Raw genomic sequence first — 13,955 nt, forward strand, 5'->3', positions numbered from 1 at the left:
CAGCCTTTTACACAGCACAGAATTCCCACAAAAACCATGCTTCGTTTCGTAACGGAAATGCACTAAGCTGAAGTTTGGGGGCTCTTCTTTTTCTTTTTTTTTCCCCCCAAATGTTTCATTTATGACCTACCCAAAGTGAATCTAAAGAGCTAAGAACTAACAGTTACTTTTAACATACTTCAAAAGATCACCCAAGTCAAGAGAATCACACTCTGTAGATTTTTGCTCCGAAAATTTGGTTATTATGCACAGAAATGGTAAAGTCCGAGGAACTCCTGGATTACTAGGAGCTTAAGACACAACAAACAAAAAGTCATTTATTGCTAGGTCTCAACAAGGGGCCTGAATTTCCTTACTGCCCTGACGTCCCTCATACCGCAACTAAAAGAATCGCTTGGATTACGATTTCATTCGTACCTTTCATTTTGCATGCGGGCACGCTGCTGCTTTGGGACATCGAGAAGACGGGGCAGGAGAGCGCGCTCAGCCCTCACCCCAACCTGCTTGGAGGCAGCCTGGCCCCCAGCCCCTGCGTGCAACTGGTTGGTACCAGCATGCTTCATGGAGCGGGGAGGCAACTTGAGGAGTCAATTCAAGAAGAAAACAGGAGAAAACACTTCAAGTATTTACAGACAGATTGGAAGTATGCTGCCCTTTGAAACGGTATTGCTATTTACACTGTTTTTCTTGAAGCTGTTGTGGAATAAAGTCAGTTGAAATGGCAAATAAAACTGATGTATTGGGAAAAAAAAAAGCACGATGCAGATTTACTTCAAACCCGTGCTTCTAGCTGCAAGAACACTTCAAAACACATTTTCCTTGTAATTTTGGAGGGACGAAATGTTTTCTGTCTCCAAATTTCTAGCTGTAGGCAATTTTTACAATACAGCAAGAATGCAAATGTGCATTTTGAGTTGATTTCAATACAACTTTGGTTAGCCAGCCAGGCAGCAATATAAAACTGTGGAGAAGCCCTGTGGGGAAGGTCTCAGCCCTGCGGAAAAGGCCTTGGGGGTCCTGGTGGATGACAACCTGGACGTGAGCCAGCAGTGTGCGCTTGCAGCCCAGAAGAAAAACAGTATCCTGGGCTGCAACAAAAGAGGGGTGGCCAACAGAGAGAGAGAGGGGATTGTCCCCCTCTGCTCTGCCCTCATGAGGCTCCATCTGGAGTACCATGTCCAGGCCTGGGGCCCCCAGCACAAGAAGAATGCAAAACAGTTGGAGTGGGTCCAGAGGAGGGCCGCTAAGATGATCAGAGGGCTGGAGCACCTCTCTTATGAACAAAGGTTGAGAGAGATGGGCTTGTTCAACATGGAGAAGAGAAGGCTCTGGGGAGATCGCACTGCAGCCTTCCAGTACCTGACAGGTGCTTACAAGCACTAGGGGAACCAAATTTTTACACAGTTTGATAGTGACAGGACAAGGGGGAATGGCTTTAAACTCAAAGACGGGAGATATAGGTTAGATGTTAGGAATAAATTCTTTACTCAGAGGGACACTGGAAAACGTTGCCCAGAGAGGTTGCAGATGCCCCATCACTAGAGGTGCTCGAGGCCAGGTTGGATGGGGCCCTGGGCAGCCTGAGCTGGTGGGCCCTGCTCAAGGCAGTGGGGTTGGAACTAGGTGATCTTTAAGGTTCTACTCCAACCTAATCCATTCTATGATTCTATGATGAAGAATCTTAATCCTAGGCACAATGAGTGTTTAAAGGAAACCAGCATTTCCTCTCAAGTTTTCTCCCATTTCTCCTCTTGCCAATTCTGTTTCCATTCTGGAGAAGCCCCTGTGCTAGAATGAAGTTTTCACAGCTGAAGGGAGCATCAGTGCCTGCACCACACGAACGCTGCATAGAAAGGATGTATTTCCTGGTGCAGTGCCAAGAGTCCATTGTGTCCATACACAATGGACAGGCCAGAATTTTTGCTGCCAAAAATCCCCAGACAAACAAAATACCCAGTGGTAACACACAACTTCAGACTCCACTAGCTAAATAAGCACCAGAAGTCCTGCACTTACATAACAGGAGGAAGGAAACCAAAGGTTAAGACTGGCCTGTATTAGAAGAGCATCTCCAAAAAGTAAGATTTTAGGCCCAGTCTGACATGACATGCATTCTCTGAACTCAATAGCTCCCTTTCTATTAGCAGACACAATGAGCCAGAACCCACTCTCAGCCCCTAAGGACACCCAGCACAGCTCACATCGGCCTGGTCAAACTCCACACCAAGAGACCAACTTCACTGTCCCCCAGACCACAGCTCAGTTTCACCCACCTTGCTCCCAAGGAACAGTCACTGCTTCCTCAGAGCTGGGCCTGCACCAGAGCTATGCACGTGCCCACACAAACAGCTCAGCAGTGAGGGGCTCCTCGAGGGGCCCAGACCCCAGTACTGCTTAGGTTTCTGGTACAGATGTAAGCAGAAGCACAGTTAGGCCTTGGGGCCAGTTACAAAGCAGCGGGTGGTAAGGACAGGAGCTAGTACCTCCTGCCAATGACAAACGGGAGTCTTTAATACCGTTACGAACACACTGGTATTCAACCAATCTGGCTAACACTAACGAGGACACAGTCCGCATCTTATTTAAGCTCAAAAACATGTCAGCAACATGCACGTGTGCATGAGTCATTAAATGTCTCCTAAATCACACCGCACCCTTAAACACACAAAGCATACCTGCTACAAACAACACAAAGCAACCGACCTTCAGCTCAGGAGGAAATGAGATTCTGTGGGCATCAGCACTGCCCCATCCTGGCTGCCTACACCTAAGTCCAACTGAGTCATGACACCCCAACTGAATGGTTTGCTCTTTGCTCTCCTGATTTCACCAGCACAGACGCTTTTGTCCTGCTTGGGCATGTGCACAGCGGCTCAATGCTGCAGTCTTCTAATTTACACAAAGGTTAGGAATGCATGAATTGCTATAAAAGGTTTGGAAAGTGAAGGTGATGGGCTGCTCTGGGCTACAGTAAAGGTCACATGCTAACATGTTATGCATAAAAATAAGTAAGCAGTGCTAAGCCAGAATAAGACAACTGGCAGGACATCAGTAGCAAGTTTGCAATTAAGAGGTTTTAGCTGTACTTTTGTACGTAGGATCTGCTTCTGAAATCACTGCACATTTCTGTGCCTTTCTACAGGCCAGTTCTATTCTGGTCTATGCACGTGTGATGTTGATGCAGCAAACTTATGAATGCAGATTCCATCAGGCTTCTTTCGCAAGAAAAAAAAACACATTCCAAGCAGGTAAGCACAGAAACATGGTAGGTGTTCATCTGTAGTCAAAGAACACTATTTTCTCAGGGATGGCAATTTCTGGAAATATTTAATGTCAAGATTGCAATCCCAGAGAGACAGAGACCGTTCACTTTTTCACCCAGAATTAACAAGCCAAGCAAAACCAAAGAGAGGTACTCGATATTTCAAATCTGTCCCTTTAATAGATGAATGCTCTTTTGACATGAGGGTTAAAAAGAACTGATCTGAATTTGCACATGCCTACACATCTGACCGGTACTCTAATTCAATTTAGTCTTAACGGCAGTTAAAATATTTTAGGACATTAATTAAAATGCATTTGAAAGAAGTTACTGTTTTAGAAGTCAATACATTAACACAGAAGAGTAAGATTATGAATTCTTGTTTTTTTCTATAGGGATATGTTTTGGCTCACTGCCTTCTAGTACCCATATGCAGTTGGGCTTTACTCTCTGGTTGGGAACTGATGGTTTGCAGTATTGCAGAATAAACGATGCATCTTGTTCAGCATGGAGACATGACATGAAATTTGCCCAGGCAAGAGAAAGCTCCCTTTGCAAATACATTCGTTTTAATGAATCTATTTTGTTGAGGAAAAAAAAAAAAGGCAAAACAAGCCTCCCATCTTTGTTCTGTATTTTCTCCTGATGCTCCCACTACGTGCCTTGAAGAGGTGCTCTGTGTCCTTCACAAAAGATTGAGAGGCAGGTGATGGTCACCCCAGGCAGGGCTCTGCTTTGTGGCTTGTGAAGCTGCTCCAGCACCTCTGTCTCTGACTGCCTGAGGGTCCTGGGTACACAGCATTGAGGATGAGCTCTACAGACTTTCCTGAGGACCTCCACAAATCCATCACTCATGACTATGAAAGCAGGGGATCTCGGGACCCTAAGTTATTTAGACATTTCTGAGAGCTCTGCCAATGACAAGAACTCAGCAATGGACTATCAATAGTCAATACTACTTTTAACTTTCCACACTTCAATTTGAAAGGTCTGCAGGGGCAGCCTCATGCCCCTCTTCCCATCTCTGTGCTCACTTCTGGCTGGTACTTTTGTGCGGCATCTATTGCAGCAAGTTTTTGCGACTGGGCAATTGAGTTAGCACATCTCAGTGTGGTTGCACAGTCCCTTCCACTTCGACACTCGTGTCCTCCTAGTCCACTGCAAATGAAACAGGTGAACTTAAGCATCGCAAGCATTTCCTGAGGCATGGCCCAAGCTTTCACTTGGCCCCTTCTTATCTGCATGGCAGGCACTGCTCCTGTTCCTTTGCACCTCACCAATGTTTTATTTCAAAGGCATCCTGCAGGAGTACTATCACCTTCCCACACAGATCTGACTCCAAGAATAGCACAGCACATTTTCAGATGATGGTAACAACAACAGAGGAATTGTAATGGGTTTCCTCTGGGTAGAGCAAAGCAAATGGAAGGGCTGTGCTACTGGGCTGCTCAGACAGACGTGCTGGCAGCTGTGAGGGGCCGGAGATGCTGAGGGCAGGGTTTGTGCAAGGAGCTGCCTCTCACATGGGAAAGCTGCATGACCCCAAGTCGTGGCACTGACTGCAGCTATATGACTACGAAAGCAACTTTTGAAATCTACATACAGGTCATAAACTTTTAATTGGCCAGGGCAGAGTGGCTCAGTAGGAAAATCCCCCTTCTCCCTCCCCTTTGGGCACTGAGCTAAGCAAGTTTTGTTTTGAAACACTTAACTCTTTTCTCTCAAAGTGAAGTGGAAAACGTACCCACATTTCAGGTAGTCATGAAGATACTGTTAATAAAAACATGCTGCAGCAGCACTGTATTAGTGGCACTTCACAGCAATTCTAAACATTTTCAGACCTAGTGTCAAAACTCTGTTTGTGTATCTCTGACCATGCTTTTTGTTAGCAGAAGAGGAAAAAAAAAAGTCACAGCATGTTGTCAAACATTATTTGAACAGAAATACTCCCATAAGAAACATTTTTTTTTTTTTGCAGTTAACACAAAACTGTAAACTGGATTGGTGTGTGTCTTTCAGCATCAAATTGTTCAGTAATAAATATGATTAAGTCTTAGTAGAGTACGGAGTGAAAGTTCCCTTACTGTCCAGTTTTTAGCAGCTGTTGAACATTCAGGGATGCACAAGGCACACCTCTGCAGATTCTCTACCATTATTATTGACATACAAAAAAAAAAAATCTGCTCACCACTCAAAAACTTTTATCTGCATAGTTAAGAATTTTTCTACTACTATTTACAGGAAGGGCTCTTAGTGCAAAAAACAGGAAGTGATGTATTAGCCGAAGTGCCTCTAGCACATCTCATACAGTTCCCACTAAAAACTAGTCAGCATCACATCTTGGGCCGCCAGCCATTAATGAACTGTAGTATTTTCTTAACCTGCAATTTGCTTAGCTTAAAGTCTTCTGACAGGATTTCTTCCGTTAGCTGAACCAGTAAATTGCCATCAATCTTCTCTGTAACAAAAAAAGATATGACATCTTCTGACAGACCAATAAACCTCAGCGATTTAGACACTTCCTCTATCGAGAGTCCAGAAAGGTCTGTGGGTGGCTGCCAGGGAGAGCCATCCCCACACGACCTTGGTGCTAATTGGAGGTGGAGGGGAGACGAGAAGGGATAAGACACAGAGAACGTATCCTGCATGCCCTTTTTAACCAGATATTGATCTTCCAGGAGGTCTGGAGAATCAGTTTTTGACTCCTCCTCGGCACCATCTATTTTTAGTGGCAAAGGACACATGTCTGTAACTTGTTTCTCTTCACTTGACTTTGGTGCCCGAGGAGGTAAGGCAGGACATGAATGACTCTGCTTTGCATTACTGTCTCCCAGAGCTTTCTCATCAGTGCAGTCTAGAGAGTAACTTGCTGACTTTGGGCAGCTGGAGATGTTGCTGAACTCTGCTGGGGACAGCTGGGAGTACCCCGCAGGGAGCTCACACCCATCGAAGTCAAAAGTTAAAGGTGCTGGACAGTTTCTCTTTGGTGTGCCTGGAGTCTTCTGTCTGGGATAACTGTAGCTCCTGCTTGGATCCAGCAGGAAATCGCTCCTATTCTGGCCTTCCGTAGTTCCTGAAAAATGGTTTGGCCAAGATAATCTGGAAGGCAGAGCTTCAATTGAGGGGCTTCCAAAAGGCATTGTGTTCTCAGGCTCTTTGGATTCGGTTTTCATCATGGTACAAGGGTAGCATGAAACAGGTGTGCTGCTCTCAGCTGGGTTCACACTGTCGCTCTCTGTGACATTGCTTAAGGAACAAAGCAGAAAGGATTTGGTTAGCACCAAAAAATGGTGTGAATAAATCCATACATCATCTTACAAAATCAGGAAGTAGTTGTAAGGAAATAATCTTTTTTCTGCTGTCAGAACGTTTCAGATTTGAATTAAGAATACAAACGTTGACAGTTTTTTTTTCCCACAAGCCTGATGAGATGCTGATACACCCAAAAGCCTCATGAGGAAGATTCATGTTTTGCTTCTTTAAGCTCAGAAAAAAACACAGATGTCTCAATTCAGTTTTGTGTCATCTCCCAAATATTCCGATTTTCACTGTTAAATTCCTGAGAGACATCATCATGGTAAACCAATAGCTTCATGCGCACTAGAACATTTTCTAATCCTGTATTTCATTTTTAAATACCACAGATGCATCACAGTATGTAAAAACCCATAGTAGGGGCAGGTCACCATTGCAGTAGATACAAGTTTGACTGACATATGAGATGATCAAAGCCCTTCTGGGGCCAGTATTTTCATTTGCTATGGAACTGCACCAGTGTACAGAACAATGATACTGAATGAATTATTGTTTACCACCAAAGGAAGATTTTTACCTGGAAGGGTAAGTAGACAGAGCTGTATTCGCTGAAACACCAGGTTTTAAACTTAAGCCACAGTAACTTGTTTGTTCGTATCTTTAAAAAGCGACGACATAAAGCCCTTGCTTTTCAAAGACACCTAAAGAAAGTTACCCTGACCTACTTCCAGGCAGTAAATCAAACTCAGCCTGTCCAAGGAAACTGACTGTTTATACCCAGGCTTTTCCAAAAGACTGCAATGCTAACAAATGCATACAATCTGTTACCAGAAGTGAATGTTCTCTGCTTTTATTCCACTTTGTAAGAGAGAATCTGAAGGATTTGGCTGATGTTTGGAATTCTGGCCAATTAAGCCAGAACACTGAAAAAACAATTAGCAGACTTATAAAATCCTTACCTAATACAGCAGAGGGAAACCAACAGTTGAAATAATTGTTTTAATTACTCACCTCTCTCTTAGAAACTTATTAGTCAAGAAAGAAACTAGGCAATAATTCCGTGGCAGCTCAATGAAAACTGTTTGAGGAGGGAGGCAGCTTTCGAAGGCCACAGTTTTGAATAGATTGCCATTGCATTTACAGTGAGTTAAAGAGGAAGCCAACCTGGACTTGCTCAGCAAAAGACAGATGCATAAACGCAGTTCTAATTTATATCACTGAAAAATTAGTTATTAAACTAAGCTCCATCACAGTTTCCCTCTCTAACAACTTGCTCTCCCACTCAATGCTCTCCAAACATTTCTTTTTTCCTGCACAAAGCTGCCAATAAAAGCAATTGGATTATAATCATGTCACACTTTAAAAGAAAAACAACAGAACACTCTCATCAAGGATATGCCTTCAACTGGTCATTTTACTGAAAAACATTTTTCCAAAAATCTAGACACTGGGCCATCTAATTCAGAGTAGACAGTCAATGAGGTGTTATGAACAACTAACCATACAGAGGAATTACACTGATTGATCCTGCTTCTGTTCTCTAATCCAATATTAGAAATGGGAACATTTAAAAGATTAACATTTAAAAAGTTTAAAAGATTAACAGAATTAATGAAAAGTGATAAAATATTTGCAAACCATTTCCTTACTCATACTGCACTAAAATTATCATGCTAAGACTCAGAGCCAAAGGATGCAACAAAAACCTCCAATTCACAGGCTTTAATACGCCAAAAAGGAGAAATCATATTGTTTTTGTTTGGTGAAAAACTAGTTGCAAACCTTTATGATCCAGAAAATAAGATCAAAATGTCAAAACTTGAAAAGTAACCTCACCAGTAATCTGTTTATTCCACACAACATCAATTTTCCATCAGCTTCCTCAGCAGCCCTAGATCAATCACACCAAAGTGGAGAAACCTGGTATGGACCCAAGCTGTAGATTAATTTCATGTGAATTCTGTGAAGTCCCAGGCAAATAAGTCACCTGCATGAGAAACTACTCATTGTTTCCTTGATTTCTTGGGAGACAGAAGCATTGTTAGCTATGAAGAGAGAAAATAGCATTTGGTGGGCCCTAGATTCTGGGAGGTCTTGTGCTTAGCCTCCTACAGAGTAGGCGTTGTCAGATCTCCCCAGTAGGCTTTCATAAAAATAAATGAGCAGCCTTGATCAAGTGATCATTGCCAGATACACAACACTAAGCTGAAAATGTGTAGTATATCTTACAAAGGCAACTCCAGGAGTTATATACCAATTACATCTAGGCAGAAACAATTTCAGTGGCATTTCTGATCGATTCATAATACTCAGGGAGTATCTTGGAACTTCCTTAGCAACAAAGTTGAAGAGGTACAAAAAATAATGGCAGCAAGACATCCAAGTCAAAAAGAAGGAAAGATTTCAAAAGGCATACACAGAAGAACACTGCATTGCAAAGAAAAGGTATGCAGCCAGGTAGCTCAAAATGCAGCATCAACTTCCAACTAGCCTGAACGGATTTTCCAGTCTGTGGTTTAAGTTTGTGCTGAAGTGGGTTTGATCTACGAGCTGCCTGGAAACATTTTGCCTTTTCCTCACTTCACACTGAGTGGTGTCTGCCGACTTCACTGCTTTGCATCATACCCACCTGTAGGTTCACAGTTAGCTGGCATGAAATATTTCTGGATTACCACACCCTTTCATTCCCCAGTTATCAGAAGCAGGTAGCACTACATGCATGCAAGACTGAACTTCCACCTGAAAATCAGCTTTGAGATTACCTGGTTTCAAGATTCAAGCCATTTAAGAATTGTACAGAACTGTATAGGATTATCCAGTCAAACAGTCTCTGCCATCTTACAGTGAGGTTACCTATAGAAGTATAAGCAGGTATTTAATACAAATTGCTACGTCCTATATAATAACATACATGTTGTGCAGTCCTGAAGAGTAGTAGGACAGAGTAGGGCTAGGAGAGCGCGTCTGCTGTCGTGCAGGTTTGACTGTGCGAGGAGGGATGGAAGGACTGGTGGAAGATGGTTTTGAACTCCGTGGTGGGACGGGGGGAGCGTTCAGGAGCCTGCATTCCTCTTTTACCTGTAAAAAAGAACATGTAAGTAGGCAGACAGAAAATCTGGGCAACAGTGCTCTCCAACAGATGAAATACATCTGCTTCAGGCCTTTTCTGTGAAAGGAAATAATTAAAAAGGGAGGGGAAGAGAGAAATGATGCTAAGTATACATATTTGTAACAGTATGTGGCTGTCATAAGAAAGACCAAAAGAACGCCTTACTACCAGTAGAGCTACTACCGATCTTTTAGGGGTGCTTTGAAGCAGTTTGAGATCCACTCATTTAAAAAGTAGCAGCAATGAAACTATATAAAAGAACCTTCCAGTGACATACCAAACCAGACAGACTGTTCCAGATATTTTACATTCTGTAAGAAGCAATTCATTAGGCTCAAACTCCATTAGTGTTGTTTATTTAGATGTAATAAACCAAGCTTACGTAATGAAAAGATCTCAACAGACTTTGATGTTTCCTGACTGACTTCACCGGGGATACTCACCATCCAGCTCCAGGATAATTCCCTGCTTCCCTCCCCCAGGAACAGTATACGCATTGCAGATTTACCAGATGCAGCCAGGACATAACTATCTGCAGGAAAGCCCTAAACAGAATTGACCTTGGTGGCCACTCTCACTCCTTGCTACTGCTGTCTGCCCTCTGAGGTGAGGTTTGGGACTGCTCCATCCCTTCCTTTGGGCTGCCCAGCAGAGGCCACGGCACCACCGGCCGTGCTCCTCCTCCCCAGTATATTTCATGGTATACTTCTAATGCCAGACTTGACAAGGCAGATAAGTGGAGCTGTTTTTCAATAGGTAAATTATAAACAAAAAAATCTCCTTCCCCCCTTTTTTTCTCCCCATCCTGCGTGTACAAACTATGAATGGACCACACCTTGAGTTCAGACTGGGAGACTGGAATGCTCTAGTTACATGGATGCTGGAATTCAAATCTGGAGCTTCAGTCCTTACGTCAAAGTAGTCCAAGATATGGTTAACTAGAAAATGTAGAAGGTAAAAGGTGTGGAGCAGGAAAGGCTGTTCAAATAATGCATCCATGTAGATGTCAAGCAGAAGGACCTCTTGTTACCAGCCACATAAACCTTGCTTCTAGGAACAGGGTAGCAGCAGACAGTTTTGGTAATGCAAATGAAATGGGTGGGGGCCTACAAGAATAGATCTGGGCTTTTGCTAAAAAGTTGCATAAAGCAAAAACCACTTATGAGTTGCGTTACAAAAATACAGCATGTCTTCTTCAGAGCTATGTTTCCTCAGAGCTGACTTTGATATTAAACACTAGGAACAAAGCCAGCGGGTCTACTCATTGCAGTCAGCTAACTTTGCAGCTTAAAACACATGACCATAGAGCAGTTTAAGTAAAATTTAGTTTGGTCCTGCCTAGGGAAGAGTGAAATACCAAGATACAGATCCATCAGAAAAATAATGGAGTGAAGACCTTAATCTCATGAGGACATATCAGGGAGAGCAACTTAGTAGGCCTAGAGGTGTGCAAGGCTGCTGAGAATGAGACTGCCAGGCAATGTTTCTGAGGACACACCAATTCCCCAAGGCAGCAGCAGATCTCCACGTTCCCCTCATTTGAAAACATCTCAGATACACTGGAATATGAAAATTCTTTGTGTTTGAAACTTAGTTTATTTTTAAATTTACCAACGCTGCAGAACTAGAAGTTATCCTAGCAGTTTTGCAACACATAATTAGCAATTAAAGTGATTTAATTTATTTAAAAACAAAATAAATGTGGAACCTTTTGCAATCCACTTCAGTGCGTTCAGAATGCAACAACCCATTTAGTACTAAAGTGAAATGGAAAACTGGGGACTGGGACATTGTAGTACATTTTTCCCTAATTCATAACAAGACAAAATTACAGGAAATGCCTGACAACATAAAATACTGAAATAAATCTTGCTCTAAGGGTTCTTATTTGCTCTTTCAGGAAAAAAAAAAAAAAAAGGAATCAATTTTATTCATGTTTGTTATTGAATTCAGGCATAAAACTCTTCAACCATTTTAGTGCTGTGCCCCAAGGATGCATAAGGACTTCATATTTTTCTTTCCCCAAGTCAGACTAGGCAAAGCTAATACTGCATGCCACGGAACACATACTCATGGGGGTCAGAGACCATTCAGGGGAGCTCTTGGGGCACAGCAAATGGTCAAGGGGTTATAGCAGTTCTTTCCTGGGAAGAATACTAACATTCAAAGGCACTGCCAGAGCTAACTACACCCAGCTCCTCTGCTGACCTAGATTGCAGATCAGAAGTGGGCCGTAAATAATACCAGTTTGCAGTCCCAGTTGGTCCCTGTCACAAGACTGCGATTACAGCTGCCAGGCACAGCTCTCGGGAGACACAGCAGAGGAATGAAAGGGAGATTTTGCACATTAAGCCGACAGCAGCAAGGGGAAACCTCGCAGGAGATCTGCGCTCATGGGGAGAACAGCAATGAAACAGTGCGGGAGAGGGGGGGAACAGCAGTGGTGTGACACAGCGTCTGCCTTGGTGACTGCTGCTGTTACTGAGCACTCTTTCACCCAGCAGCGCTAGATGCCACATGGCTGCCAGGGAGAGATAAAGTGCACTTGCAATGAGAGCCCCGGGACATCTCCTCCCACACTCAATCACTCCTTCCCATGGTCAGCCTGGTAATGGTGACCTCTTCCCGATGGCATGAGGTGCTGCAAGGATTTTAGGAAGCACTGCAATGGGTATCTCCTGGGGTGGTACCACCCGTGCAAGCCCCCCTGGCCCTGGTACCAACCCCCCTGCTACCAGCACTGCTACCAGTGTAACACAGCCTGCAGGAGCGCCAGCCTCCACCACGCTCCATCTGGGCATGCTGTAAATCAATCAGGAAAACAGCCCCTGATATTATGCAAATTAGTGTTCTGGGACCAAAGCAATTTCTGATTTACAGGCCTTAATTCAGAGGTCATTTTCTTTCTCTTTTCCCTTCATGCTACTTTGATTTTCTGAAAGGTATTTAGAAAATACACATTACATCAGAACGTTTTGCCCTGTGGGTAAGAAGAAAGACAGAAGAGCTTCTGAAACACCTGAACGTCCTTTTCTCCTACAGCCAGCTCCTACACACACATTTTAAATTTAGTGCATGCAAAAATACAATTGCCTGCCAAGCTTTATACAGAAACACTATGGAATATCATTCCAGAGGATGTGATGACTAAACCTCATGTTCACCAGCAGCTACTGAGATCCACTTATTCTATAAATACCCTACATGGAAAGCATGCAAGCACCTCAGCCAGCCCCAGCCCACTGATGAGCTCGGCTGGTCACTGAGACTCATTCCAAAGCTGTTCCAGGAAGCCACAAAACTGATTCTAAATCATTATCCCATCTACAGAGAGGCAATCTTTTATTTTTATTTTTCACGAGGTTACACCCTGCCCACCCCTAAATGCAATCTAATAGCTTTAGCAGAAATGAGTTCTCCTGCAGGGCTAGGAAGCCACGCTGAAACTGCTGACAGAACAGGGGCACATTACCTCAGTCCTGGTACGACGGACATGACAAAAACGCATGCTTCTCAAGCTGACGTTAAAAGGCAAAACACACACATGTCCCCCAAGAGACCATGTCGCTGTCCCCAGAAGGGACTCCATTTCATGAGGGTCCCCAAGGCATGACGCGGGGTCGGGTGTGCCCACTCCTCTCAGCACCCAGGCCGAGTGGACCTCAAGGACATGGCATTCCCTTCCCCCTTGGCCACAGTGACAGCAGCCTTCCTCCTCGCCCTCCCCCTGCCTCGGCTCCAGCCCTGAGCTGAAGCGGTCTGGCTCACAGAAATCAGCAGGAAACTAATCGTTTTCCACATCCAGACCTGGCTCCCTGCCCAGGCACAGGAGTGCCAGAGCCAGCACAAAAGGAAAGCCAAGCCCATGTGCCTGGGAGAGGAGAAGGGTGGGAGCAGCCCCGTGCCGGTTTACATTAGTGCAGCTCATCCCGATACAGTGCAGTAGGCGCTTCTCCAAAACACTCTGGACAAAGCTTCGGTGCATACCTGACCCTGAAGGCAAGGAAGTGCTCATGGGTTCCAGCACTCAGACACAACGCGTAAACACTCCTTGTGCTAAGACGACGTAATGTCTTGACTTTCCTGTCTTCACTGAAGCTGCTGCGGCTGCTTTTTGGGAAAGTTTTGAAGGGCTGCAGTTGTGCTTTTCACACCTGTGCTGGCATATGCCTTCTCTCTCCTCACAGCACCTCCCTAGTGGCTGCGTAGCAGCACATTAATCCACTGAAAGCTGACCCAGCACAAAGAAATAAATCATAGTTTTCAACCAGGTCAGTTTTCAACCAGGCTGTGATCTGACTCATGAGGGAAAGGCTCCCGCCAACGCTG

General features: G+C 44.1%; 1 protein-coding gene across 3 annotated transcripts in view; it reads right to left on the minus strand.

Moving 5' to 3' along the window:
* GAREM1 (GRB2 associated regulator of MAPK1 subtype 1) overlaps positions 3,309–13,955 on the minus strand; it is a 98,180-nt gene continuing 87,533 nt past the window's right edge. For all 3 annotated transcript variants that reach the window (XM_021385741.1, XM_021385743.1, XM_021385742.1), the window contains 2 exons: positions 9,429–9,595; positions 3,309–6,508 (listed from right to left, as the gene is read on the minus strand). In XM_021385741.1, coding sequence (XP_021241416.1) covers positions 5,596–6,508; positions 9,429–9,595 — 1,080 coding nt within the window. In that variant the 3' untranslated portion in view covers positions 3,309–5,595. The remainder of the gene's footprint in view (positions 6,509–9,428; positions 9,596–13,955) is intronic.

This window comes from Numida meleagris, chromosome 2, assembly GCF_002078875.1.
Source record: "Numida meleagris isolate 19003 breed g44 Domestic line chromosome 2, NumMel1.0, whole genome shotgun sequence".
Lineage (NCBI taxonomy): Eukaryota > Metazoa > Chordata > Aves > Galliformes > Numididae > Numida > Numida meleagris.